The sequence below is a fragment of the Andrena cerasifolii genome, chromosome 2, assembly GCF_050908995.1.
Source record: "Andrena cerasifolii isolate SP2316 chromosome 2, iyAndCera1_principal, whole genome shotgun sequence".
Classification (NCBI taxonomy): Eukaryota; Metazoa; Arthropoda; class Insecta; order Hymenoptera; family Andrenidae; genus Andrena; species Andrena cerasifolii.
Window position 1 is genome coordinate 21727047 of NC_135119.1, and position 27529 is coordinate 21754575.

Here is a 27529-nt window from a genome sequence, read left to right on the forward strand (position 1 = left end):
TGCTTAGCTTAGCTTAGCTTAGCTTAGCTTTGCTTAGCTTAGCTTAGCTTAGCTTAGCTTAGCTTAGCTTAGCTCAGCTTAGCTTTGCTTAGCTCAGCTTAGCTCAGCTTAGCTCAGCTTAGCTCAGCTTAGCTCAGCTTAGCTCAGCTTAGCTCAGCTTAGCTCAGCTTAGCTCAGCTTAGCTCAGCTTAGCTCAGCTTAGCTCAGCTTAGCTCAGCTTAGCTCAGCTTAGCTCAGCTTAGCTCAGCTTAGCTCAGCTTAGCTCAGCTTAGCTCAGCTTAGCTCAGCTTAGCTCAGCTTAGCTCAGCTTAGCTCAGCTTAGCTCAGCTTAGCTCAGCTTAGCTCAGCTTAGCTCAGCTTAGCTCAGCTTAGCTCAGCTTAGCTCAGCTTAGCTCAGCTTAGCTCAGCTTAGCTCAGCTTAGCTCAGCTTAGCTCAGCTTAGCTCAGCTTAGCTCAGCTTAGCTCAGCTTAGCTCAGCTTAGCTCAGCTTAGCTCAGCTTAGCTCAGCTTAGCTCAGCTTAGCTCAGCTTAGCTCAGCTTAGCTCAGCTTAGCTCAGCTTAGCTTAGCTTAGCTCTGCTTAGCTTAGCTTAGCTTAGCTTTCAGATGGATTCCCGACTTAATAATAATTTCTGAAACAATTGAATCTCCTTCTGTGTTAATTAGAACATAAATTTGAAAAAGGTAGAGAACGAAAGTAAAAGAAAGAGCAGACACAGTGAAATGAATTCGAATCAATAATCGACATCCATATCACCTTCAAGAACTATAGATTGCCAAATTCGATACCGAAATCTTTGAGGTCGTCGCATTCGAGCATTTCAAATGTTGATCTAATTTGTGGTTGAAGACTTCATGAAGTGGTGTTGGTTCTAGATTCAGATGTTGATAACAGCTGGAACGGATGCTTAGGACGTCTCTATCAAGCCCCACGACTTCGTAGTCATCAGTTTCGTGCAATTGGACTTTGGTCCCAGAAATGCCGCACCTTCTGAATATGGTGGATGCCAATCCTTTGATTAATTAAGTTACCCTTAGTCGCGTCGTATTCTAAGTCGGATGAAATGAAGGAACCGCGGTTGCCTTAAAAGTCTTTATTTGTTCGTCGAAATATCGATAACAAATGTACATAGAAAATAGAACAACAGTTGATAATTCAGTAAAAAGAAATGTACGTCGAAACGAATGAAGCCTATTATACCGTAAATGCTTGCAGGAGAATATGTAAAAGTGTGTCTCAGGCACATTACTATATCTTCTAATTCAGAGACGCGTGCCTGTGCACGTACACATAGGTATACTTGCTACGTGTGCCGATAAATCGGCTAATTAGCGGAAACGTTTCGAGATCCACTGAACGATTAACTGTTGATCCGATTGCTTTAGAACTCCGATGTCGATCGCCGAGCACTTCCCTACTATTCTGTACTCGGACCGATGTATCGTCATTCGAGTAGAGAAATAAATAAAAAGTTCCCGTATATAAATACACGACACGCTCGCAAATAATGCCTACAGTTACAATGTGAAATTAGCTACCCTTGTACTGGCTGGATCCACCAAGTCTTGTCTTTTGTTTTTCTTTTAATAGAGATGCGCGTAATGTAAAGATTCCGATAAGAATTTTACTATTCTATTATACATATGGATTGAACAAATCAAGGGGTAAAAGTTAATAGTTTAATTTGTTTATTTGGTCAGAATTTAAAAGTTCAATTCACTCCCCGAATGTCGTGCGAAATATTTCACAGGATTCCGATTATTATCCACAGCAGCAGCGCTCAAACTTTTACTCTTTAATTCGTCCAAGTCCATTGAATTGTCCAACCAGGGGCTGTTACCAGAACTTGCGCGCAAAGTTCTATCGCGACGCGTAGATAATATACGTATACGTGCGTCTGACGTTATAAAATTCGAATTAATAATTCACACTATTGTTGTAAATACACAATATCGCAACATCAGCGATTACGAACGACAAGAAGCCCGGATTCGCTACATGCAATCTGTGCGGAACGCAATGATATACAGGATGGACACTAGCTCGGTGCTCGTTTCTTCCCCTTTGTTCCACGCACGAAAAAAGAGGGACTGATCAACCGATATTTGTCGGAAACGGCCAATTTGTTGCGGCACGCGCTTAAAAATTAAGTAATACTGCAGGAAGACTGAACCGAAGAAACAGTACTCTTGCGATTACATCGGTGGGTCCGCCTTAGCGCGCCATTAACGCCAGCCTCTTGGCTGAATAAAGACGCTTGAGCGACGATACACGAATTTCGGTTCCTTGCACCGACTCCACGTTGCGTTTAATCAATCTTTACATTTCGTTTAAAATACAATATGTGTGTACATCGAAGCTATGTGTCCTACAAGTAACAACTTACGTCTATACGTATCAGTGTTTCTTTCCTGTTAGCTAGTCGACTTAAAAGTGCACGGTGTCGTTACAACTTTCGCAGTAACACATACAGGATGTTTCAAAACCGGGAGTAAAAACTTCACCGAGTGCTAGAACTCACAGAAGGAAACAAAAATGTCTGTAAAACGGTACTTGGGATATTCTGCGGAAGTTTTACGATTTTCGCGTTTCGGTACGCGCGAGGAGTTGGTTTACAGTTTAAACGAACACAGGAATTAAGGAAGAGCTGAGGAATGTGAATGTAATTGTACAAAAACGATTTAATGCCCGACTAAAACGTTAAATATCTGAAAAAAAAAAACGATTGGTATATGGGTATCGATCTATTAAAAACCTTTTGTTTCTCGTTAGGGGTTCTGTTCACTAGTTAAGTTTGTATCTGCAGTTCTGAAACGACGTGTATGTAGCTTCATGTTCTGAATCGCGCGATGTATTCACAAAAATATATTACATTACGTTACGATATTAATTTAATATGCACAAAAGAAGAACGATTTACATTGTAGAATCAAGCGCGTCGTACGGTTCGCGCAAATTAATTGTAAAGGTGAGCAAAAGTGTCGCGGCCGGTTGCTGATTAACTTTCAGTTTCAATTAATCCATGTCGCTTAAATTCGGTAAAAAAAAAGAGAGACGACTACGAAAAGATATTCTTAATAATGTAAACGTAATCCCGTGAGCAGTTCGTATGAAGACAATACAGTGCGCGCTAAGAAAGCTGCGGTAGTTTTCAAGCTAGAAGCTTCTCTCGGCTTCCATGTACTCCGTATTTCAACATGTACGATTATTTTCGGGTCGTTACCTAGGCGCGTAACATCTTAAAACGCTATGAACTGTACATAATACGTACACAAACGTAACTTATAAAATTCTAAAGCTGAAAACTCGTTACTCGACACGCGGTTTTCGTTAATTAACTAAATAATCGTGCACGAGTCGCGTGCAGATCACGGTAGTATCTCGATCACGGTGGCGAACGTTCACGAGACGAATCTCTCGCTCCCCAACTAAAATTCCTCGGTGTTTTACCTTATGAAAATATAACAAAGCGTCGTCGAACGCTATAATATGTATACATTCTAACGTATCGTTGATGTGCCCTTGGCGTTCTGTGCAATATACCTAACATGTTCGAACGGAATATCGATGATTATAAACCTTTATCTATACTTTAATGTACAATTGCTTGATAACAGGTTGCACTTTGCTAATTACAATTCTTACAAATGTCCCCTAAAACGTGCCCCGTACGCGTTCAAAATATCCGTCTCGCTATTACGGGTTCGTCGATAATTGTCCCGGTATATCCGTCGTTGGCAAATTCGTGTTAGCTAACGTTCATCTTGCATGACACAGAGAAGAAGTGAAATATCGTATATTATTATTCTTGCTTATCAACCTATCGAAAGGACTACGCTATACTGGACGATTATTGTACGATTTCACCTTTGATTCAGCTTTGCTTCGTCAACGTAAGCGTGTGATAACTTTGGTGGTTGCTTTCACGTGGCAACGGTTACTTTTCTCGTTTATTATGCTCCTTCTGATCTTCCGGTTCTTCGCGAACGGCGGTGACCATTCGCAACATAAGGATGGCCAACAGCTTGTCCAGAGGATCCATGAAACCTCGCTGAATCCACTTTGGTATCGTTGTACGGGCATGGGCGAATCCTAGTTTCTGCAGGATGTAATCTATGCCATAGGGCTCGATGCTCTTGCCAGCCCATGAAAGCAATCTTCAACACGAACGGTGCAGATTAATCGAAACGGTATTTGCTGGGTAGAACGGTCGCGTGAAAATTCTTCTTCTTACCTTACGGTCGGTTCTAGCTGCCACGTTTTACACGTGTACGATCGCCAATCTTTTATAAACATTTCTGCTGGATCGAATTGTTTGCGTCTCTTCTCGTCTTCACTGATAGTCGTTGTTGCGGCGGAGGTACTGGCAGTGGTCGTAGCTCCGCTTCTCCTCTCGTGGGGATCTGGACTATGTGCTCGAGCACCCATATTCTACATCGCATATTAAATAAGAATACAATTTAAAATACAGTTCTTCGTAACATTTAGTTCCTCCAAGGACACGAAACAAATCCACTTACCACTCTCTCCTTCACATACGAGGTAATCAAGTCGTGCAGGAAGAAAAAGGCCTCTGCGTCTACCGTAACAAAGATATGGTCCTCGAACTCTGTTATGAAGCTACATTCGACTAAGGGTTTCTCACCTGTTAAACAAACAACTTTTATACAACGTGGTCTACGTAATATTTTACATACTACTAGTCACTGCAGCAGAGGTCTGCAACGGACGCATTTGCAAATACGAGTTTAGGGCAGTATAGAATTACTGTATGGTCAAAAAGTAGCACATTTGTTAAATGATGCTTCACAAAGTAACTACTATTGTGCATAAATAATACGAACATGAGGGGCAGGAATATATCTATGAAATTGTCACTTAACATTTTATATGTCCTTTGTGATATTTCTAATATAGAACATTCACACCCTACTCCATTTTTCCCTTAATTTCGTTGCATTGACTTTGATCATTAATAATGCATTAATTATCTTATTGTATGCAAATCATGCGCAAATAATGAATACAATTACTTATAAATACGTGATATAGTCAATAATTGTTAGTACCTATTTGAACAGTTACTGGACGCTTCATGCAAAGTATCTTTCGACACACTAGAGCAGACCTGTCCAACTTCTGCTCTTGCCTTCGAAGAGCAGCCGCGGGTTGAGAGCGAAGGCAAGAGCGACGGTGGTGCCCCACCATGAGTACCTTTCGCTCTTGGGAGCGCGAGTGGCCCGACTCGGTGCCTTCAAGAGCGAAGAGCAACTGGCGGCTGCTCGTGCGAGCAAATGCTTGGACAGGCCTGCACTAGGGGATGAGAAAACTTACACTATGCATGTTATAAAGCATTCGAAAACCTGGAGTATTCTACGAGTCGATTAATTGATTGAATTAAAATAAATCAATTTTCACACTGTACTTACTATATACAATATGCTTAGGAGCTCCTAGAAATATAGGAAGAAATGTTATAAGTAGTTGTATTGATTACTGTACTTTACACTTTTATATTATAACACGAACGTGTACTTGAAAAACGCGCACTTTTCTGCGTGTTCTTCAATTCCTTTGTGTACTGATTAAAATTCAATAATATAAAGACTGTTACTGACCAGTGACATCTGGAGTTTTGGCGGTCTGAAGGTGTTCGGTTTTTAAATGTAATTGCAACGACGGAAGGGCAAATATAACTTCCCTTCCATGGGAATGTTCTTGCAATTTTCCAGATGTTGTCGACGTACTTCTACCACGAGTCACATTGCCACCGTCAGATGTACTGTCTGTTCGCTCCCTTTCAACGCTTGGAAACCTATCTACTGCTGTACATATGCAAACAACAATTATGGGGCAATCATTTGCGGAAAGGTTGTTCGAAAATATTAATTGTAAAAAAGACATTACGCCACGTACCATCGATTTCGCTACTAGCAAATGCATAATGGAACCATTCTTGTAGCGACTTAAACTGCGGTGGAAATAGTACGCTACGACTCAGCCTGCAAACAGTAGCCATTGAGTGATGCCTCGCATGTTGTTCTTGTTGCTGACCTAAACTAATAGTCAAAGTCTGCACGACATGCACGTCGCACGTATTTGGTGCTGTAAAACGTGAAGTTGTTACATAATTCTGAATAAGACTGAAATCTCGGTGAATAAACAGTGAACTTTCTTACTTTCAATGCTTGGGATCTCTTGAGCTTCTGTAGCAAAGCTGATGCACGGCTCTTTCAATGAAAATAGCGCCCAACTTTTACTCTTAAAGTTAATCCCATGGAAACATGCTAAACTGATGTTGCAGCCGTGAAGCTCCATTGTTCCACCAAGTACAGTCCCCGATGACGGTAGAGAGAATCTTAAACTTCCCAACTGAAGGCCTGCCACTTGAGCCAGTACTCCTTGCCAATGCCTGTGATGGCGAGCATCCGTAATTGTGCTCTGATTTACGTAACATGGGCCTGCAGTAAATGATTTTAAAAATGTACATTTCATTTAATTTATTTGCAGTTTATAATTAAAACGTGTATAGTAGCATTTACCTTCACCAGTTCTCTTCCTCTGTTGCCTCTTTCTGAGACTGCTATTGCTCACTCTTTGATGCTTCGGTTGCAAAGAACTAAACACTCGTTTACTGCTTTTGAACTGTTGACTGAAGAATTCGTCCAGTTTGTAGTACATTTTCAACAAATCTGCTGTTGTCGATTTACTTATCATAACTTGCAACTGATCCCATCCCAAATCGCCATGCATGAAGATTATCGCTGGCCTACATTAATATTCAATCGAATTATTAGAAATACGCCTAATGAAGATGTACAAGGTGAAAGCATTGTACGAATCAAACCTTCTTGTTGGCATGAAAACATCTCCACTACTACTTCGACTAATTTTCCATTCGTCTCTCAGTGTCACGTCCAGCGAGGACACTCTAGACATTAACACGCTAGTTCCCATATAATCCAATCGCAATTCCAATGCAAATAACTTTAAGCCCACAGTGTGATCGGGTTCTATCCCAGGTTCTTCCCGAATGTGTACTACAAACATTTACATGAGTAGTGCAGCCAATGTAGCACAGCTGAGACATTTATCTTGTTACAAAAAGGTTACTGTCGGCAACTTACTGTACGTATCAATTTTGCTCAACTCGATAGTGCCACCAACAATACCACCCTTCGCATCCAAGCTAGAACCTCCCAATCCAACGCCTATGTACAAATTTTTATGCCCAGTGCTGCCTATAGATAGCCTTCCATCGGATCTAAAATCCTTCGTCATCCACGTAACATTGCCCATCACGTTGCCCATGTTCATGTGCACATTCAAGCGAGTGAAATTTATGGCGAACAATACTAATGTTTCCCACGCGGATTCCCTTAATTTAATTTCCGAGGACGTTTGTTTATCAGAGGTAAAGCTCCATCCTCTGCCAATATCTAATATTAAGAGGAACAAGATGCTTTAGATGTTATTACAAAAACTGTCGAAGGCGATCACATCTTATGGTTTACCTTTCAGTCGCGCATGCCTGGGTATGTCACTTTCTAAACTCAATCTCAATTTGTCTCTGTTCAATGTCGGGCTTCTTTCCGGGGCACTTTTCGACAGTGGGTCAGTACCGTGTCGGTCATAATGTTTTAACAGAGAACTACCCATGACTGCTTCGTCTTGGTTTAGAGATGGACTGCCATCGCCCTCCGAATAGGCGGTACCTGAGCTTAAATCTCCCAGGAACAAACGACGCACTATGCTGCGCCTGTACCATGCTTTTGGGAAGGCCAGGATTTCACCTAATCTCCGCATGTCGTATTTAAACGAGGCGGATCCGATATCACAGATTGCTAGCAGAGTGTACGAAGATATTTTATTATTCAAGATAAGATTCTTCAATATCCTAACGGGCTTCAACTGTACTTACTAGAAAATCGTATAACTGCACGACTAGTGTCCGACATCTTCTTCGACTGCTCACTTTGGAAATTTAGTTTGCGACTTCGTGACATGTGAAATTTCACGAACTCCACGTTGATGCTTAACGAGTCTTTTCTCTCGCTGTCCGACAAAGGCGACCACTGCGCTTCCTTCAATCCTGTTTTCTTCCCGCCGCCGTACGGATGGAAGATATAAACCGAGAAGTCAGCAAGACATCCGGTGACAGACAATCCACCGATCGCTGTACTTGCTTCTTTCCCTGTAGACTGCGTGCCCGGTGATTTGTACTCTCGAAATTCTATGAGCTCTTCTTCTGCTCGTTTGGACGAAAATACTAGGTCGAGGGACGGCAATTGAAGCATACATTCTACTCGAGAAACTGGTAAGCAGGAAAACCTAGAATAACGGAGAACAATGATAAGAATTCCTATATGCACGAATGAAATTGTTGCTGAGATTTACCTGAACGTAGATGGCTGCATATGAAAATATACTATTACGTCAACAGGAAAGCTCGCGTAAACGTAATTGCTGCTACTCGCTGCGGTAGCAGCCCAAGACGTGCTCTCAGTGTTTTCTGTTGGGAACACCACGTTCGTTTGTGCGTGGCTATGGAAGTGGGCTTTGCTTGGTATCGGCTCTAATGTCTGCTCCAGAAATTCAAGAATGTGCGGACTTATTATGGTTTCTTCCGGTATGCTCTGAAGCGTCATCCAAGCAAATAAACTGGCCTTCTTGGTGCTGCACTTTTTAAGCGCGGTCACCGACGACGGATTAAGCAGGCTATTGTCGGATGATACACGGGGAGACATAGATTCATCGGGAAGTGTTTTGGATTCATAGTGTACCTGAAAAACGTTGTTATGAAAGTAGCGTGATGACGTTAACGTTGCTAGAATAACGAACTGAATTCTACCTTCACATCTAAGCCAGGTATATGAAAAATTGTTAAGTCCACTAAAGGTACGTTTGCGTGTTGCAAATATCGTAATCGAGACGTACTCGCGGTGGACGATTTCTCCTTGCTACTTAAATGCTTTCGACTGCTGCTGGGACTACTCGGTTGAAACTCGAATGTGCCCCCCGAGCACGACCGTTCTTTCTTCATTCTACTCAGACTGTAAAAAAAGGAGGTAATGGTTATGCCAGCTACATAAAACACGTGCAACAGCAGGATTTACCACGGAGTATAAATTTACATTTTTATTTCATCTTCTTTTCCTAGATCCTTTGTATGAAGTACACACTTGCCCCTATTAATTAGGACTTTCACATCAAGTTCAAAGTCTATATTAGGCTCCTGAGTTTTCTGAGGTGTTATATATGGCGATGAAGTCGACGAGGATTGCTCTTTCCCAAACGAATCAAGCAATGGGGCGCTAAGAATGACAGAAACACAGTAGCAGCAATTAGTTTAGACTAATTCGATAACAATTCATCTGATATTATACTCTTACACGCACTTTCCTTCCATGCTGTCGTAACTCGACGTGCAACTGACATCTCTACTCTTCTTTCTCAATTCAACCCGTTCTCCTTCGATTTCGATACTTTCAGGCCATTCCAGCTCTCCTTCTGGTAAACTTAGCTCTGACCCAGCACTTGGTAATGACGATTGCCTACATGATAGATCCATCTCTGATCAAAGAAATATTAAAATTATGTAAGAGACCTACCTAGCCATTGTATGCGTGTCGCTGAAAGTGACTCGGGGCCCGCCAAGTCCTCTCACGCGAAGGGAAGCAGATCTATAAATTTATACTCGCTATTAAAAGTTATTATGACAGAGGATAGATATAACATTGAATAAAAATTAGGATACTTAAAGGAAGAGAGGGTTATGTTTGCTATAATAGTGGGAATCTATCATACCGGCTTGGACCACTTCTAGGGCTGCTTTCATAACTAGCAGAATTTGCCGAATTGACTTCCATATTCATGTCTTCAGGGCTTTCAAGCTGATTCTCCAGCGTCGGCGATGGTACGATAAAGGAACGCGATCGATACGTATTTGGTTTACCACCAAGTCCTAGTTTACCCTTTATTCCCGATGCTTTAACCGACTGTCTTCTCAACTTCTGAATCATGTCTCTGCACAATTTGTATAAACATTAATAACGGGCTTTCATTTCGGTGTATATTATTCAAATCTGCTGTATATAAATATACCTTCTAAAATCTTTAAATACCATAGCTTCTAATTCGTGCAAACGCTTCATTTCTTGTTCTATGGTTCCATGAGAAGCACCTAACGATCGTAGATCGTTGATAATCTTTGCTTGCTCATTCATTTCTTTTTCAATCAGTTTCGATCTTTTCTTCGCGTCGAGAGTAGGGTCGAAAACAAACGCTGGTAGACTGTCTGTCCAATTCTTGGACTTCTTCATTAATATACTCTCCTGTAAACGTAATGAAATTAGCAAACGATATATTATATATTACCGGTGATTAAGTAACTAAAGAAAACTGTGGACACTGAAAGAGGAAAGAGGCTTCGCTTTTATAAAATTATCTTGAAAACTAACATCCAATTTCAAATACATTACCCAACCAACGGACCAGAAAGATATCATAGGATAAAATAAATATAATTAAACCATACTTTTTTCTTAACCTGGCTAGTACTATTATCCGGCTGATCCGCGTCATCGCTATCGTACTCTGCAGGCACGTGAATATCATCTTCCTCGGAACCAGTTAACATCGTTAACGTGTGTCCAAGTGCTGATAATTGCTGCCCCACGCTGACATCTAAATGAATATCCACACCTTCCATTTGCCACTGTACGTTTAATATCCACTTAGCATTATCTGGAAACAAGTAGGATATATTTAGAATATTATTTATACACTGCAAAGAATTATCGAACTTCAATTATGCTTCCATTACCAGACTTGTCTGGTTTTTGTGCGATTGTCCTGCTGCACACTTCGTAAGTGCCTTCAGATACCATGCACAAATTCATTATACTGCTATCTGTTGTATCTGGTTTCCAATCATCCAATGAAGTTTCAAAATCTTCAGCAAATCTCAAGCATAAACCCATAAATCTGTACAATGTTATGAAAATATCGTTAATTTGTCTGCAAGTCTTGCCGAGAATGCAGCAGCTTTAATAATAGTATCGTACCTTCCTTTACTAACTAAGCTCCCACTACTACACGCAGATATGCTTGTGTTCTCCAAGGTAATTACCACAGCACCCCTTGATTCCCCATCGTACAATCCTCTGTTCATACCCCAAGTGGGCGGCAAAGGATTAAGTGGCAAACAGATGCCCATGTCATCTACAGTGAGTTGCAAAAATAATGTTCCCAGGTGAGGGGCACTCAGCTGACTCGTTATCTGGCCAAACGGAACCTTTTCAAACACTTGCTGCGTAGCCGTTAAAACTTCTTTATTCAAATTAGCTCTTTTCTCGTTCCAATATTCGTACGCATTCTTATAATTCAGCCAGACAAGTATAGCTTTGTCGATAGCCATCGGTTGAACATATATTAACGGACGTTTTAAAGTAATCAGGACTACTTCTTTGTCTTCGCCCTGCGCCATCTCCTCCTGGAAGGCGTTCCGTAATTCAACCCTGGTATTAAAGAAGGCGAACTGCTGAAATTCTGGATCCGCCTCGTCGAACAGAACATTCTTCAGCAATTGGCCCAAACTTAAATTAATGTCAACTTGAGCCTTCCCGAACAGTTTCATATACGGATTTGGTTGAGTAGCGCCAAAAACATTCTGCACTCTATTAGATAACTGAAGTTCAACGGCCCCTGTTTCTAATCGCACTGCCGAATTGGTTGGAGTTGTTGCTGTTAATTGTATGCGCTACGTGTACGGGAGAAAAAATATTTAAGGAAAGGGTTCAATATCTAAAGCCATACAACTTAACGAATACTTATAGCAAACACCATACCTCGATACGAATGATTAATGAAAATAATATCCTTTTCACGGTTGAATTATTTGGTTCTTCATCCTCTAACCATAAAGGAACAGGTTTTTCCCCGCCGTACACCTTCTGTACGACTTCATTCACTTCCTTCATGAACACTTTCTGAACGAATACTAAATGATTAAGGAGATCCGTGGTCAAAGAATGTTCGAAGGCGCCAATATCAGCTGTAGCACTGAGATAGCTGCCTTGCCTCAGCACAACACCATCTGCAAGTCGCGAGCAACATTTAAATTATAAAAAGGAATATCTATTTTCTTCATTATTTTATGAAAAACGCTCTAACGTTACTAACCAGCCAATTTACTGTCGTTCATATTACTGCTACCATCTTGAATATACTCCGCGGACACATGCACTTTGGGAAGCTCAATGCTAGCTTCAGAAGGTAAATTCGCTTCAGTCACTTGAAGCTTTGTCGTGAAACTCAGTGTATGATGAGGCAGATCTATCGTAAATTTAGCTTTGCTACCAGTAATACCGGAACTGGTCACCTGATCCATTTTGTACTGTGCTTGCAAGGATGGTAGCAGTGCTGCCGTTATGCTTAAACTCTGGAGTATTATGTGAAACTGCATAACGATAGGTTCTAACAGACTAGCTACAACTTGTGGCTTCTCTAAATCAACCGATGGAGCTGGTGCATAATGATGTGGGCTCCCAGGTACACCTGCGTCCACATCGTCCTGCTGTTGACCTCTGGACATTCTTGAGGACGTTCTTGTTACTCTCAGTTCCTAAACAGAAATCGTTATTTAAAGCCACGGCTAATTTAATTAGCCCGAATAAATATGAAGAAATTTTCAATTTACTTGTAAGGTTGACGATAATTGTTTGCTGCCTCTAGTCATCATGCCATGTAGAGCTACTGGATGCTGGGGAATATCTATATTCACAGCGCCGACAGTCAGCAAACCGCTGTTCTTATCCTTTTGCCGTCTGCTAATGCTGGAATACAAAGCCTGCGATTTCCCCACCGTTACTTTTACAACCGTTTGTTGGCTGGGCGCTACACCTTCTAACAGAACGATCATGGTTCTACCGATTTGCCCAGTCAAACTACATTCTAAACTCGCGGGTCTTGACTTTTTACGACACGTTAAACTTGCATGTAGACTTGTGATCTCTGCCTCCAGTTTCAACCCACTGAGAGTAGCTAACAATCTAGTCCTATGTATCCGAGCAACACCAAAGATAATTAATCTTGTTCGTTCTCCAGTAACAATGCCTATAATACAGAGTTATTAAAATAGAGTGAAGGCAACTTTTAAAATTTGTATTTCCGGAGGCATCGCGTCGGTACTAACTTAGTTCTCGTGGAAGCGGCACAGGTGTTGAACTATTCTCGGCGTTCAATCCCTTCTCAATATCTGCATCTTTCGTTTCGTTTAATAATTCATACTTTCGGCCAGCTTTGTAGTGTTCGGAGGCATCGGCTGGTATAGAAAATCGGTGCGTAATGGTTTTCGTCTCCGGTCGTGTCGCGTACAGATCCAACAGGTAATAGATAGTTTTCCAGCATCGCGGTGTCAAATGTGGACTATCTTTGCACTTATCAGGAAGTGTGCAGAATTTATCCAAGCCGGATCCGCTAGGACTTGCTCCAAAGTTAGGAGTTATTACACCCTCGCTCAGATTAATGTAGCCTTTCACGCTCTTCCCTGTGCTTCGTAATTTTTGAGCAAAACTCTGCGGTCGAGATCGAATACTCGTGCCAGGTGATATGACTTTTGATAAATTGGGTTCGTAACTGCTGCGAAGCAAAGGAGCATCCACCTTTTTACCATCTATCAGAAGCTGCTCTTGTAAATCAGACGCTGTTAAATCAAAGTTCGTATACATTAAAATATTTAACGGAAAACTAATATTTTACTGAAATGATAGGATGTCTATATTTACTTGACGACGATCCATTTTTCGCCACTGTGTCATTAACAATCAAGGTATTGTTTCGTTTGCTCTCCGGTTGCTGTTCTTTTAGCTCCATTTGCGTTTCCTTAACATTCTGATACATATTACTAATCTGATGTAATAATCTGAGAAGAGGCATATTTACTTGTTGGCTAATGTATCGTATGTTTAAACTAAAATTCACAACTGTACTTGTGTGCTTCTTCAATTGGCCCCGAGATATGTACAGAACAGTTTGTTTTTGAATCATATCATCTACCGTCATATCGGCCATTTTCTTAACATCTATATCAATACCAATTTTCTCGCATAAAAACGCCGGAGTTTCTGGCGGTATGTCCAAGTGAAATTTTGAGTTGGGCCCCTTTTTCATTTGGTATTTGTTACCTAAAGCGTGTAGTAAAATTTATGTCACGCCAGTGTATCGGACGATACTGTTCCTTAAATATTTTATTAAACACTTAACATTATACCTTTCTTTTTATCTGTTATCTTTCCAAATTCACTGACAACTATATCAATACGCATGGTCTCCATACTCCCTACCAAAGACAGGTTTGACCCCAACGAATCTAGCGAAGAGACATTGTTCACGTTTCCAGAACCGATGGCAGATAGCATTTGTTGTGGCATTACGGATAACGAAGACAGTAGTGGCTCAAAAATTAAATGTGCGTCTAATAGCCGGAGTGAATCTTTCATTGGATAGAGAAGAGTGCCACTGTGAACATCAGAGTCTTCTGTGTCATCTGTAGTCATTGTGTTAATCTTGGAGTCCTGAAAATAATATAACTTCGTTACACCCAAATGTGCATTCACCGAAATGTATGTTAACGAACAATCTCTAATATGATAATTGTACAAAGTAGCCACCGGATTCTACAACGAATTTGAAATACCTTTAAAGATTTTGGTTCTGCTCGAAAGACCTAAGATGAGAGGAACAATAGAATTGGCAACCATAAAGTTTGCTATACTTATTCGATCATTATTTAAAACTGGAAACATTGCTTACCCAATTTCCTTTCAAATTGCCTTTATCATTGTCCTTTATGAATTCCTGTTGCTTGGCCATCCAACTGTACAAATCTTCACCTGTATTTAACGGCTTATTGGACTGATGACTCGTTGGAGAAGTGATCTGATCCAAACTCCCAGTACTATGCTGACTACCATGCCCACCTCCAGAATAGATACTTGGGTTCGAGCCGAGTTGATGAGAATGAGAGATGTGGATTTGGGGAGGTTTTTCTTCTCGCAATGTACCGTAACCTAATGCAAAATTCCATTTGTACTTATACGAGTTTTATTTCATTAAAAGATTAAAACATTAGTTGAAAAATTAAGGCACAAAACAGTGTTAGCGGAATATAAATGTAAGACTGTATATAAAGGGAAGCAAACATGAGACCTAACTATATAGTGAATGCTATGATGAAATAATTAGCGGGTAACAGATGAAGAAACAAAGAACCAACACGTACAGAGACATGTAGTGCTGTCATTGAAATGCAAAGCGGTACAAACTACAGGGGAAACTAATGACGCTATATAGTCAGTATATTCAGAACAGTCTGCACAGTGGAAGATCTAAATTCAATTGTTTACAATTTATAACAGCCTCTATTTCTTCCGCATTACTTCTTCTTATTTGATTGGACTTAGCGAAAAAAATTCCGATTGCGTTATGCTACGCCAATGTATAGACTGCGAATACTTGATCTATGTGGTTTAAGTACTTTGCACTTACTGATGTTGTTTGGTTCCCGAGTTTGATTGAATAACCCACCACTTGCAAGCAATGGAAAAACAATACTTGCTCGTGTACTAGCAGGCACTTGCGTGGGTTGTAGTGATTTTCCTTTCTTTGGATGAACTACTGGCGGAGAGGGGGAAGTTAATGAATCCGGGCCTGGAACCGGTGTTGTTAGGGGAGTCGTATCTTTCCCCCGAGGAGAACTTACAGGAACCGTCAAACCATCACCACACATACCTGGTCATTCCATATCAAGCCATGTTTTTCGTTCAAAAAGCCCAATATTATATTGTCACAGTGTATGGGAAAAGCGTGTTAAAGTTTGTATGGGATTTAGCGTTATAATGTTATTTACAAAGTGCAGTTGTTAGTTTAGCTTCTACGGATAGTACTCTAAAAATGTAGTTAAAGTTCAAGTAAAATAGACACTTATATGCAGAGTCGACCATAAGATTCTTTCATAACTTTCGCAAACTCGTTAAGTTTCTTTTTGCGCATATTATGCGTTACTTAAAGTTTCTCAATTCATGAAACTCTACATATAAAGCCAAGATCTTACTATTACAGATAATCAATAGACAGAATTAGAGGATACTAGTAGAAGCAAATCAACACGGATCTTTAATAGAGTATTAGTGCTAATGCGTAGATACTTTACAATCGTCAGTCCTGAAGGCACATGCTACGATGTGCCTTTGTATGAAAATGAAAAGTAAGACACTAAGCGGGTATCGAAGTTACAATTTAAAGCAGATGCTAGAAAGCTGCGAGTGTGTTAAGTCAAAGTTTTATAAGATACTGGATAATCCAAGGGTACAGAGATACGGTATTGTTTCACTCTGTTAGATTTACGGGTTAAAAGATTAATACTTTCGTTTAGTTGAACTTATACCTGTAGTTTTGTCTTGTCCATTCTTGACATGTGTATGCTTGTGCATGTGGTCCGTATGAATTAACATAGCACATTCATCTGTGACTTCCTGATCATCAACTTCTCCTGCGCTACCCTCACCGTCTGTCAGCAAATTTTCCTGTGCATGAATAAGCCAAATCGAAAATATTTATTCGATATCTTTCACGACGAAAGACACAGAAATGTATTTAATCATAGTCAATATCAAGCAAAGTAAACATCAAAGTTTCATTTTAAATTTTCAATGAAATACGAGAATATAATTGAAATGTACGTGAGAATAGTTTTCAAAAGATTCTGCTCTCAGAAGTTTTGAATTTCACAGGAAGTCGTAAGATTATAAAAAAATTTGTGCACATAATATAACACTTTCAATGATGAGAAATACTGCATAAGCATTAGAAAACCTCCACCAGTCATAATTTACATGAGTGTCAAGTATAAATTCATTAAAGCTTTGTGTCACATACGAAGTAGTTTAAATACATTCGATTTCATAATATTATCTTGTGTAAGCGCAACATATAATTGTCCTTGTTAACAAAGACACATATACATAATACCACTAGCGCATTAATTTATGTTAGAATGGAGTTAATGTTTAGTTACAACATGATGAAGCTTGTGCATTTATTATTGTGAAAATAAATTAGAAGTTTTATAAACTTTCATATACGCAAAAGATGTCTGAAGCTATTGTGTTAAGAGTATTTTTGTGCGTATACTTTTAAAATCCTTACTCCATTTTATACTGTAATCATCCGTCTGCACTTTCTTGCTTATTTGCTGAAAAAAAAATTGTCTACCGGATTACATTCCCCATAGGATGCATTATGAACTTCTGAATGAAATAAAAAACTTCCTTCTGAATGTCAAAGTTACATTGTTACACAGCATGAAATTATGATCAAATGTTTCTTTTAACTATTTACAGCAGACGTGCTCCCGACTGAGCACGCCTGATTTACAGCCAAGAACAGTAAGATGGTACTCCAAAATACGAAATATGAAGTATTAGAGAAACAGGTATGATGTTAATGATTGCTTCAGGAAGAAAGTAATAAGTGTCGAAGTAGTATAAAATTTAGTAATCATTATTTCGCGTTAAATTAAGTAGAACTTCGTTCCAAATATTTCTAACTAAAATTTTATTATGGATACTGTAAATTCGCGTAGGAAGCGGAATATAGTGATACCTCGTCTGGATCCGAAACAGCAAACGTGACGTTCAATGGTTTAACATGTTTCGTTTTATAATTATGTTCCAACAATAACGGGGTGTAGAGAACATTCTTCCATTGTCTACTCAAGACTATGACACCCTAATATTATAATAATATCATTTAAAAATTGAAAATTCTTATTCACAGTACCAAATGCTTACAAAACACAATTTACCTGGCGAAGCGTCGATAACAATGGTAAATCAGACTCTTTCAAGTTGGCCTCAATATTTGGTAGGTCATTTAATAGAACATAGTTTTGCAGGATCGTACATAACTGACACGACGGATCTTCTTGTAGTGTTTTCGCTAACGGAGTTAATCTCCCATAACGACTCTGAGAGTACACGATGACAATATTAAAAATTCATCTAATTTTTCAATTTTTTTTACACATAAAAATGGAGACATCAAATACCTTGGTGGGCATGTGAATTGTTTGCACGTCCAATGCTTCTGCCATAAGACAGGCGACGATAGCAGTGGATCTTCTATACATGGTTCTAAACATGTGCACGATTCGCATCGCAAACTTGTTGCTGGGATTCATCCAGGCATTTATGGCCGGCGATGCTGTGCTCAGTAAATTCCAATCTAATCGGGTATAATCAATTTTTCGTGTTATTGGGGTGCGCGGTGGTGCTGCAAAATTAAACCACACAGTTTTTAATTCTATAACACAAGAAACGGTATTCCCATTCGCTGCTTTTGAAGCGAGACTGGCACATGTAGCGCTGGTGTTTATTTGTGCCCCGTTAGGTACATTCGTTGATGCTGTTTCTGGCTCAGTTGCAGCTGTAGTAGAAGCTGTGATATGATGAATAAAATGAGCAAATAATACGCAAATGATCGTCGATCATCGAATTACGAGTATTACGTACCAGCTGTATTGTTTAACTCTTCCTGGCTCTTTACGCTATCCGTATAAAATATCTCAGCATCAACCTTTTTACCATCGTTGCCGTTCTCCCCCTTTTCAAACTGAGATCTCTTTACTACTTTCAGTTTAATGCCTTCCAAGCCGCACTCAAACATTATGAAACCCAATTTGTCTTCTCCACTTCCTAAAGTAAATTCCTCTGTTGCTTGAGGAGGGCCAGTTTGTTTCTGCGACGAGTATGTTCTTAATAAACTTAGAATAATTCGTAACATTCGATACATATATTAAGTAGAATAGATGACGTACAATCTTTTCCTTTTCATCCGTAAATTGATACAAATAATAGTCAACACATTTCAGTGGGGAAGTTATTCTGGTACACGTAAATAACACTCTTGAGTAATGGCCAGGGATAGCTGTTATAACTGCATCTTTCAATATCGAAGATTCGTTTCTAAGTCTCCGTAATTGTGAATGTGCTTTGCCTATTGGACCAATTGTTTAAATCAGTTCCCGTCCTGGTATTTAAATATCGTTATATCGACACAGGATTGTGTACACTTACCTATATTTAACGTAACTATGATTTCTTCCTGCTGTTTCTCTGAAGTCTCTATGTATACTGTCTCTCCACTTCCAATGTCCGCAACCACGGCGGCTGTTTGATGGCCAGGTAAAAATGCCTTGCTGATTTTGTTAACTTTCTTCTGATTCGGTAACACAGCTGGTTTATGAAATGTTTGAACTACTTCCCGGGCTTGTTTCCCGATATAAAACCTCGCTGTCACATCATCGAAGCAAATAGCAAACAGTGACACGCACGTCAAATCGCGAATGTTCTCGAGAGCGGAAAATGATATAATTTCTTCAACGACGGAGGCTTGTAGTAAAGTTATGTTCATCTAAAAATGAAGAGTCACGTTACATTAAACAAATGAAAATTACTTATTACGCGTTATACGTTACCTTTGGTAAAATAATACTGCCTTGCACTTGCGTCATAATACTTTCTTCGTACACGTTTGTTTGTAGAGCAATTTTACCTGCCATAAGAAAAGAAATGTTAAGAGGATGCATGTACGTTATATACATGGGGTTACGTGTCTTCTTCAAACTAACGTTTGTCGTCACCTTGTCCGTTCTTAATATTTCTTTCAGCAGTGGATCGTTTTGAGCTAGTCTGCACTTGACTCCAATAGGACAAACTTTGATCCTGTTTCAAAATGTTAGCGTCTTCGACTTTCCCAATGCATTCATGATGCAGATGGTTTAGGATCGTTAACGGGTGTAAAGTAGCTAATGTTGGTATGATAGCGTCGATGAAACGTTGTAAAGATTCTAGCACCATAGGACTTAACATAATATCTACATCTCCTTTAAATTTCACAATAACTGTTGTACGCGATCCACTTTCATGCTGTACTGCTAATAATTCTTCCTCGTTGTGGGTCGTATGATCTTCCTCTCCTATACGTCACAGCGCAATTTGTACTTTCTACCGTAACGATATAATTGAAGTTAATACCAGGATCATCGTCACATATTTTACCTTCCATTTGAGTTAAAGTTGCACTGTCCCAAAGATATGGATGCGTGGGTGTTTTGTTAGACGAGCTAGCTACAGGTGATCCATCCGATCGTGTAATCATTTTCAGTGATGTGAATCCCTCGGTAACAGTTTCGAATTTTGGTACGTATCTGCCCCCAACGTAGACTAGTCTGCCATCCTCTGTACGTTGGAAGAGTGGCGTAGTAAATGCGCCACCTCCAGCTGATATCGATGATTGACTCCAATTTGAACAACGCATCTGAGGATCAATTATTTATGTTGTATTCATTGAAACAGCAAATTCAGCATATACGTATTTGATGTTACCTGAGTTAAATGGCTGACATAGCTTGACATCAATAGGGGGGAATCAACAATTGGTTTGTTCACTTGCATATGCAAATTCACAAGGGTAACATCTTCTTGCGAAGATACAGCGGATATGAAACTCGTGGATGAAACAGAATGGCTATCAGACGAGTCTCGCAATCCATTTCCGTTCGGATCAGCATCGTTTTGGAAACCAGCGTTACGATTTACTCTAGGACTTCGTTTCGTGCTCATAGCCTGTGGCTTCGTTCTTTCCAAAGTATGCGCTTTCTCGGACGCGGGAACGTTTACATTCGCTGAACTTTCTACAATAGACAAGTCCGATGAGAACTTCTTTTTCATACTGTCATTGCGAGTTAATACGGAACCAGATCCAACAATGGACTGTCGCAAGCTTGATGTACGACTCCCGCTCAAGCCATGACTCGTGTCTTCGTCTGCAGAGTAAAAGGCTTCCGAATGATTTTCTGAAGACATGGATATCGTTCGTTGAACCTGCAAATAATCGAAGATGCGAAATATACCGCAATACAGCTGGCAAAGGACTTAATCTTATATCGACCCTACCTCTTGCTTTAACTTCTCATCGGATTCTGATTTTATATACAACGAATGGCGAGAATCAGAAATGTGAATGCCATCAACAGTCCTTACACTTGTTTGCATTGCATCGAATGAAGTGGTTTCCGTAGACACTATCGGTAAAGATTGTGGACTATTTGATTCAAATGGTTCGGTATCTGATGCATTAAAATAATCTACCGCCAACTTAGAGTCTGACACGCTGCTCTTGGGTACAGTATCAAGTTCAGGAACACTTAAAATAGATTTACTGCGTTCTGCGTGCAATTTCGAATCGGAATCCAGCTTCTGTGGTAACTGTGCAACAGGACTTGCGTCAACTAATCGAGAGTACGGGACGTCTTTTACGCTGCTTCCGCTGTAACAGAAAGTTAAGATCACCTATGACAACAAATGTGAAATTACGTCTAGTTATTCTGCGCGGTAATTGATTGCTCCTATAACTTCACTAAGATTGCTATTGCGCTTCGGTTCATTAGGCATAATGTACTAGAAATAAATGTTTGAAAGCCAACAACTATGTTTTATGTTAGAAAGAGATGTAAAGCTTGCAAGCAGAAAACTTTCGTGGAGGCAGAACCCACGGAAACTTAGGATATATTAAAAAATCACATTGACGAGTGGCAGCGTAAATGATATGCAGATTTTACGTTTCCATTATTACAGTTAATGTTCTTTTAAACGTTCGTAGCTTGAATTCTAAATTGTTATGAGCGTATTATAAATGTCAGCGTATTTATGCAATCATGCTGTATCCAACAAAACAAGTTTAATCATTAAGCCGTTTCAAAGCTATTCCTGAGATTACCGCATTGATGTATAAGAAAATCTTCTGCCCAGCAGTTTCCGTTCCCCACTGCATGCGAATGGACTTGCTGATGCAGCAATAAATTTTGTACTACTATTGTCTTCGATACCGGAATCTCTATTATGATCTGCCACAGACCTTGGTCGTTCGACACCCTTTTTCGATGTTTGCGGTCCATCCTGCGTGGCGGTAGACTTTACTCCTGTAACTGGGTGATACGTGTCTTGCAGGGACACGTCTTGCAAGTTATAAGGCGACGTATGAAATACTAGTTGACCATCGTGTAAAATGGATTGCCCAAATCCCTTTTCTTTCCCAGACTCATTAATCCTAAAATAAAGAAGTTACATATTGTATATAATAATTTAGAAAATTATATATGGCCTATACACAACATACCTGTACGCAGCGATGTTAATGCCATCTTGAAAGTCGTAATAACTTGGTTTAAAAAATCTTGGTCCATTTCGATTATTTCCAAAAAATGCGCATCCGCCTATACAGCCACACTTTGTTGGTTTCACACCACTTTCTTGAGGCCACAAGAACCATAAACGCTTCGAGGCTTCGTCGTGTAATTTCAAATACTTATTTTGCACCAAGTGTAAATTGTGTGCCGGGGTCGGCAGTGAAATCGCAGCTTCTAAAATCACAGGGCCTAACGCTACAGATCCTACTTCTAACCAGATATCAGATCCGTCGCCTAAAATGAAATTACAAAATCAATAAAGTAGCATAATTTCAGGGTGCCTTTGAAATCCTTGCGCCATCAATTGTGTACTTCTTGGTGGTACCTGACATACGACTGCTTGCATTATTATGCGACCTGCCACTACCGGTGGTGTTAGTGTTACTTGTATTCGCAAAGTGATCAGCCGCTGATACAAACTGTCGTATTAATATCCGAGGTAAGACGCCAGTTACGCCAGATTTCACTTGCTGGCCATGAAGATTACAGGTCGAAACACGAATCGGAGATATCCAGAGGTGTACGGTGGTGCCTACTTCTTGGAAATATAAATCGAGTGCATCTATCGCCACTCTTGTCATCCTATATTTGATATCTTCAGAGCTGGGACATCTGTGAGAATATAACAAACATGTTATTAATTTAAAGAAATTCGTCAGCTTTAAATTTATAATATACCTGTAGTGTTTATCAATGTCGCTATCAGGACATTGTAAAGGAGGAATACCATGATGGCAATGATGCGGTAGATCAGGAGGACGTAAACTATTTTCATTATTTTTTACCATCAATAAAAATGTTTCTAGAGATGTGATAAGATGATGTAATTGAGGGGAGCTCATCTTTCCAGTTAGTTTACCCAGTTGTACTTCAATTAACCACGCGTATTCCAAAGTCTCTTGGTCTAAACTTCTTCCTTCGTTACTGAACATCGCATGTCCTCTAACTTGCAGTGCGCTTAACATTAAATGTCCTTGATTTAAATGGCGTTCCTTACCGGATCGGATCACGTTATCAGTGACTAATGCGATCGCAGGCGAGAGAAGTAACTGTAGTTCTGTTTCCTTGTATCGTTTCTTCATTTCAAAGCCGAAACGTTCAAGAAGTATAACTGGGCAAGGAGGGTCATTCTCGCCACAATTTTTCACTAAATGAGCCTGAATATCGTGCATGGTGATCCCAACCGTTACTTCCAATGGTCGATAATTTCTTGGATCAAATGATTTTGATTTAGCTTCTTCATCTTCTACAGATTCGATGCTACTATTTTGCACGTCTCTGTCTTTACTTCTTTCTGTGCTTATGGATGTGGGATTCGTTCGGCTCTGCTGCATATCAGTGAAAGCTTGATAATCACCGAATAAATTTTCTTTCAAATGTATAAAACTTTTCAATAGCGACCCGTACAAAATCAATATAGACGGACCTATTTCAAGATCTAAGCTAACTTTGTCGGGAGCTATAGATTGCGGATCAAATTTTTGACTTCCGGCTCTTGTCCACTGAAGACCGGGTGATTTTCTACATCGGGGAATTCTCATTGGGGACAATAGGATTTCTTCTTTCTCCGGAGTTGTTATATTTGCTTGCGGGGTAGGTCCTAGAGGTGGACATGGATGATATGTATAATTAATACTTAATGCCACGATTGGTACCGACCAACAGTCAACCCAGCCTGCTCCTTTCTGGCAAACGTTTCTCCATTTCTTATTTTTACTTAGCTCTGATAAATATATATGCGATCCGTCACGTGTCATAATTTTTGCGTTTTTATTCAAAGCTAATAGAATTGTACGATTTGTATTGACTTCGGGTAAGTAAAAGGAAAGATCAACGCTTTCACCTTGAATCCAGAAGCGTAACGGTATCGTGACAGGCAAATAATCCACAAATGGAAGATCAAATGACAGCTCAAAGAATTCCCCACAAAAAGCAATGTGCGTATTTTCTTGATTCTGTGACGAACAATCGATCCAATTGTATTCATTGCATAACGTGATCAACTCAAATTCCTTCAGTAATAAATTAAATTTCCAAGTATAAGGTACAAAATGTAAAATATCGGGTCTGGCTTTGCTGGCCCAATCATTAATTATATCTTGAAAAAATTCTTTGTGCGAGTAAACTAAATTAGCAGTGGCTTTGCATCCAGTTAAATTTAACATCCACTCCTGATGGTCGTTCCATCTTATCGGATAATGACATTTAACGCCAAACTCCAATGTTTCACTTTCAACTAAGCTTCGGTACTGCAAACTTGTGGTTGCTTCTAAATGTAATAGTTGACCCGTTATCTTTGTAGTATATCCATCTTGCAAAACTATCCATGGCATGGTAATTTCCAGATACGATCCAGGTCCTACATTAATGTGAACAGCATTCGTTTCCTTGTTTTTACTGAAGAGTATATCAATTGTTGCCTCGTTCAATGTTGACAATCTAATATCAAACGATTGAACCTGTCTCTTTTCTCCCGTAACAGGGGTTTTCGTAACTTTCAGTGGTTGATAATCATTAGGAAAGAAGAATTTAAATAAGTGTTCTCTGTGTCTATCTGCCCAGGGTCCGTAACTAAAGTCAGTACCCTTTCCACATTTAATATCGATACCCCAAATTGGTGGCATAGCTTCTACCATATCTCCGTTAACTAATTGTATCATTTCTGGATGTTCAGGAACAAATCCAGGCTCATCCATATAATAATAAACTTCCATATTGTTTGAGCTCAACACAACAAATCCTTCCCCCATGTACCTAGGCGGATCGTCCACCATTCCTGTGTACTTTGGGCTAGATGCTAAAATAACTTTGAAATTCTCCGCTTTACATTTTGTGAAATGCATGAAATGATCGTATCGGGACGCAGCTGGCTTTGTAGAATATACAAAATGCGCTTCTTCTACAGTTATCGACAGAGTCGTGGGTACTAGCCGATTACCAAACACCAATCTTCCCTAAAATAGTAAAACGTTTCAAATGTACATTCCTCACTATCGCTTATCAATGAATAAGTTATAAACCAACCGTGCTGATGTCTAATTTAATAACAGGTATTAAATCTCTCCAAGTCCGTGCTATAACATGAGCTTCTTTTTTCCTAATATTATCAACATGCCGCGAAACATCCATTGCGTTTATTTGCTGACGAGTCTCGTGAGCGGTATTAGCGAACGACTCCGGATCACGATCGTCGCTATTAACATTATGATCTTCTACGTCAGAGAACATTTGCGGTGTAAGGCCAAATGCTTTTTCTAATTGTGCGTACAGTTGACAGCGATTGTAAACATGTAATTCAAAGCCATTTAGCATGACCGAAAGTCTAGTGTCGGAATGTGAAAGATCTACAAACCAATATCCTTTTCATTAGAAATTTATTCGACGTCGTTCTGAAGAAGAGAACGCGAGTATCATGGCTAGGGAATTCAATCCCGGGATCGTATTCCTGGGATCCCGGCTGTTTTTTCAATTCCATTTTTATATTTTTCAGTTGTTCATAAAGTAATTTACGTTTTTAAAAATTCTTGGGATAAGTTATAACTTGATTTATCAAATCCCGGGAGTTTTAGAATCCAAAAAACAGCCGGGATCCCAGGATTGAATTCCCTAATCATGGCGTAATACATAATACTTAATTATGTTCGTTCTATAGAATACCTTCGGATACATCTTTGGGAACATAACTTCTCCACCACCTAAATATAAGCCACCCATCCTGAACTCTGATACTATAGTCTGTTGTGATATAAACTATATCTCTAAACATTATTTTCCCACTCAGTGCACTTAGAGTAAACGATCCTAAAAGTATGTAAAAGCATGTGTTAGATTAATTCGTAGATTATCAGAACTTATAAAACAAATGTACAGCTTTTGAGCACTCACCTACTTTAACATATCCATCTCTAATAACAAATCGATTTAATAATTTCGTTAATATGTAACCAATTACTCTGCTATTATAATAAGCTATATAAATAATCCAAGAGATAGCAGATACTAATGAGCAAAGTAAATATATAAAGCTACTATCCATCTTGAGGTCATCGAGGATGACATGATCGGAGTAGTTCCAAAAGGCTGGTTTAATTCCAGAGAAAGATGGAACTGTAGCATTATACAGTTCATTCTCCTCCATGATGATATTGTGTTTTTTTAATTACGGAATCAAGAACTATTAGTCATTTTGTCACCAAACGCTAAAATCATAAATAAAAAATATTTATGGAGATGATAAAAATGCATTCAACTTTACCTAACGTGCCTAAAATATTCTATTTACATAGGAACACATTTACCATCTGTGATTCGTTAAAATTTATCATTTCATTGCCTTCATAAAAGTAAACACATTCTATCATTAATGTCCAAAAATTATTACATTCTTATTGAGAGAATCACAAAACGAAAAGTTTGTAAACATAACCTAATCAACCGAGGGCAATTAAAAACTATATATACTTCGTCAGTTATTAATTAGCTGTATTAAACGCGAAAGTACATCTAATGAATTTCTCAATATCATCATTGTTACTAAATGAAGAAACGTTATTTATCCTCGAGTGGAAAGATACAAATTTCTTAGATAGCTGTTGCCAAGGTACGGAGAATATCTATTGTCATCAACATTGAAAAAAAAAACTGAAGTTACACTTAGTCATAGATTTATTGACACTTTATATTACGCGAATGCTGGTTTACTTATCAACGATAGCAAAATATCTGTACTGTATGGCACGAAGAAACTTATATTTTTTAAAAAATACCTCATAAATGTATGGCAAGTCAAATGAATTTGTTTGACTACATTACCTTTATTCGGTACTTATGTAAGAATTATATTCAATTTTTGTTGTGTCACTCATGGTTTTATGTTTATCAGTACAACAGTTTTAATAGCTGTCACAGAACTGTCATCGACGGACAGTACCGCACATAACCACTCCATAGATGACTACCATCGACTACAGCCAATAATGATACACTATCCTGTATTGTTTACAAGATTCAGTATACATATTTTTATGAGCTAGAGAAAATGTCATGAACTATTTTTTCCGATTATTTTAACATTCTTGACGCTGTTAATTCAGTAAAATAGATACAAATATATAAAAATAATATTCTGCGATGCGTAACTTCCTAAACGGACGCTAGTAAAATACTGATGAAAGTATTATTATTCCATGGTTATTAATATTACATACAGCATATATAATTC

At 39.2% G+C, this 27529-nt stretch overlaps 1 protein-coding gene across 16 annotated transcripts; it reads right to left on the bottom strand.

The window, feature by feature from the left end:
* Positions 1-1077: 1077 nt before the first annotated feature.
* Positions 1078-27281, bottom strand: Tweek (transmembrane protein KIAA1109 homolog tweek). Of its 16 annotated transcripts, none has more exons than XM_076807102.1 (51): positions 27121-27281; positions 26194-26507; positions 25966-26109; positions 25333-25652; positions 22987-25262; positions 22634-22920; positions 22239-22542; positions 21978-22169; positions 21017-21389; positions 20447-20944; positions 20120-20378; positions 19690-20037; positions 19537-19613; positions 19136-19472; positions 18877-19055; positions 18572-18797; positions 18109-18497; positions 17866-18027; positions 17664-17789; positions 16447-16585; positions 15549-15791; positions 14814-15070; positions 14698-14727; positions 14272-14575; positions 13787-14185; positions 13195-13704; positions 12700-13115; positions 12183-12624; positions 11849-12096; positions 11066-11760; positions 10825-10985; positions 10537-10745; positions 10104-10333; positions 9807-10025; positions 9611-9682; positions 9398-9553; positions 9134-9313; positions 8851-9052; positions 8397-8782; positions 7921-8330; positions 7514-7843; positions 7127-7438; positions 6847-7039; positions 6542-6768; positions 6179-6460; positions 5916-6104; positions 5618-5824; positions 5429-5452; positions 4520-4644; positions 4234-4430; positions 1078-4156 (listed from the first exon to the last, which is right to left on the bottom strand). In XM_076807102.1, exons 2-51 carry the CDS (start codon positions 26444-26446, stop codon positions 3937-3939), a joined length of 14964 nt encoding a protein of 4987 aa, XP_076663217.1. In that variant the 5' UTR covers positions 26447-26507; positions 27121-27281; the 3' UTR covers positions 1078-3936. The 16 variants fall into 16 exon arrangements, with proteins under 16 accessions (XP_076663217.1, XP_076663209.1, XP_076663210.1 ...); XM_076807094.1 differs by having other exon boundaries at positions 19702-20037; positions 21840-22169; XM_076807095.1 differs by having other exon boundaries at positions 10549-10745; positions 21840-22169.
* Positions 27282-27529: the final 248 nt, after the last annotated feature.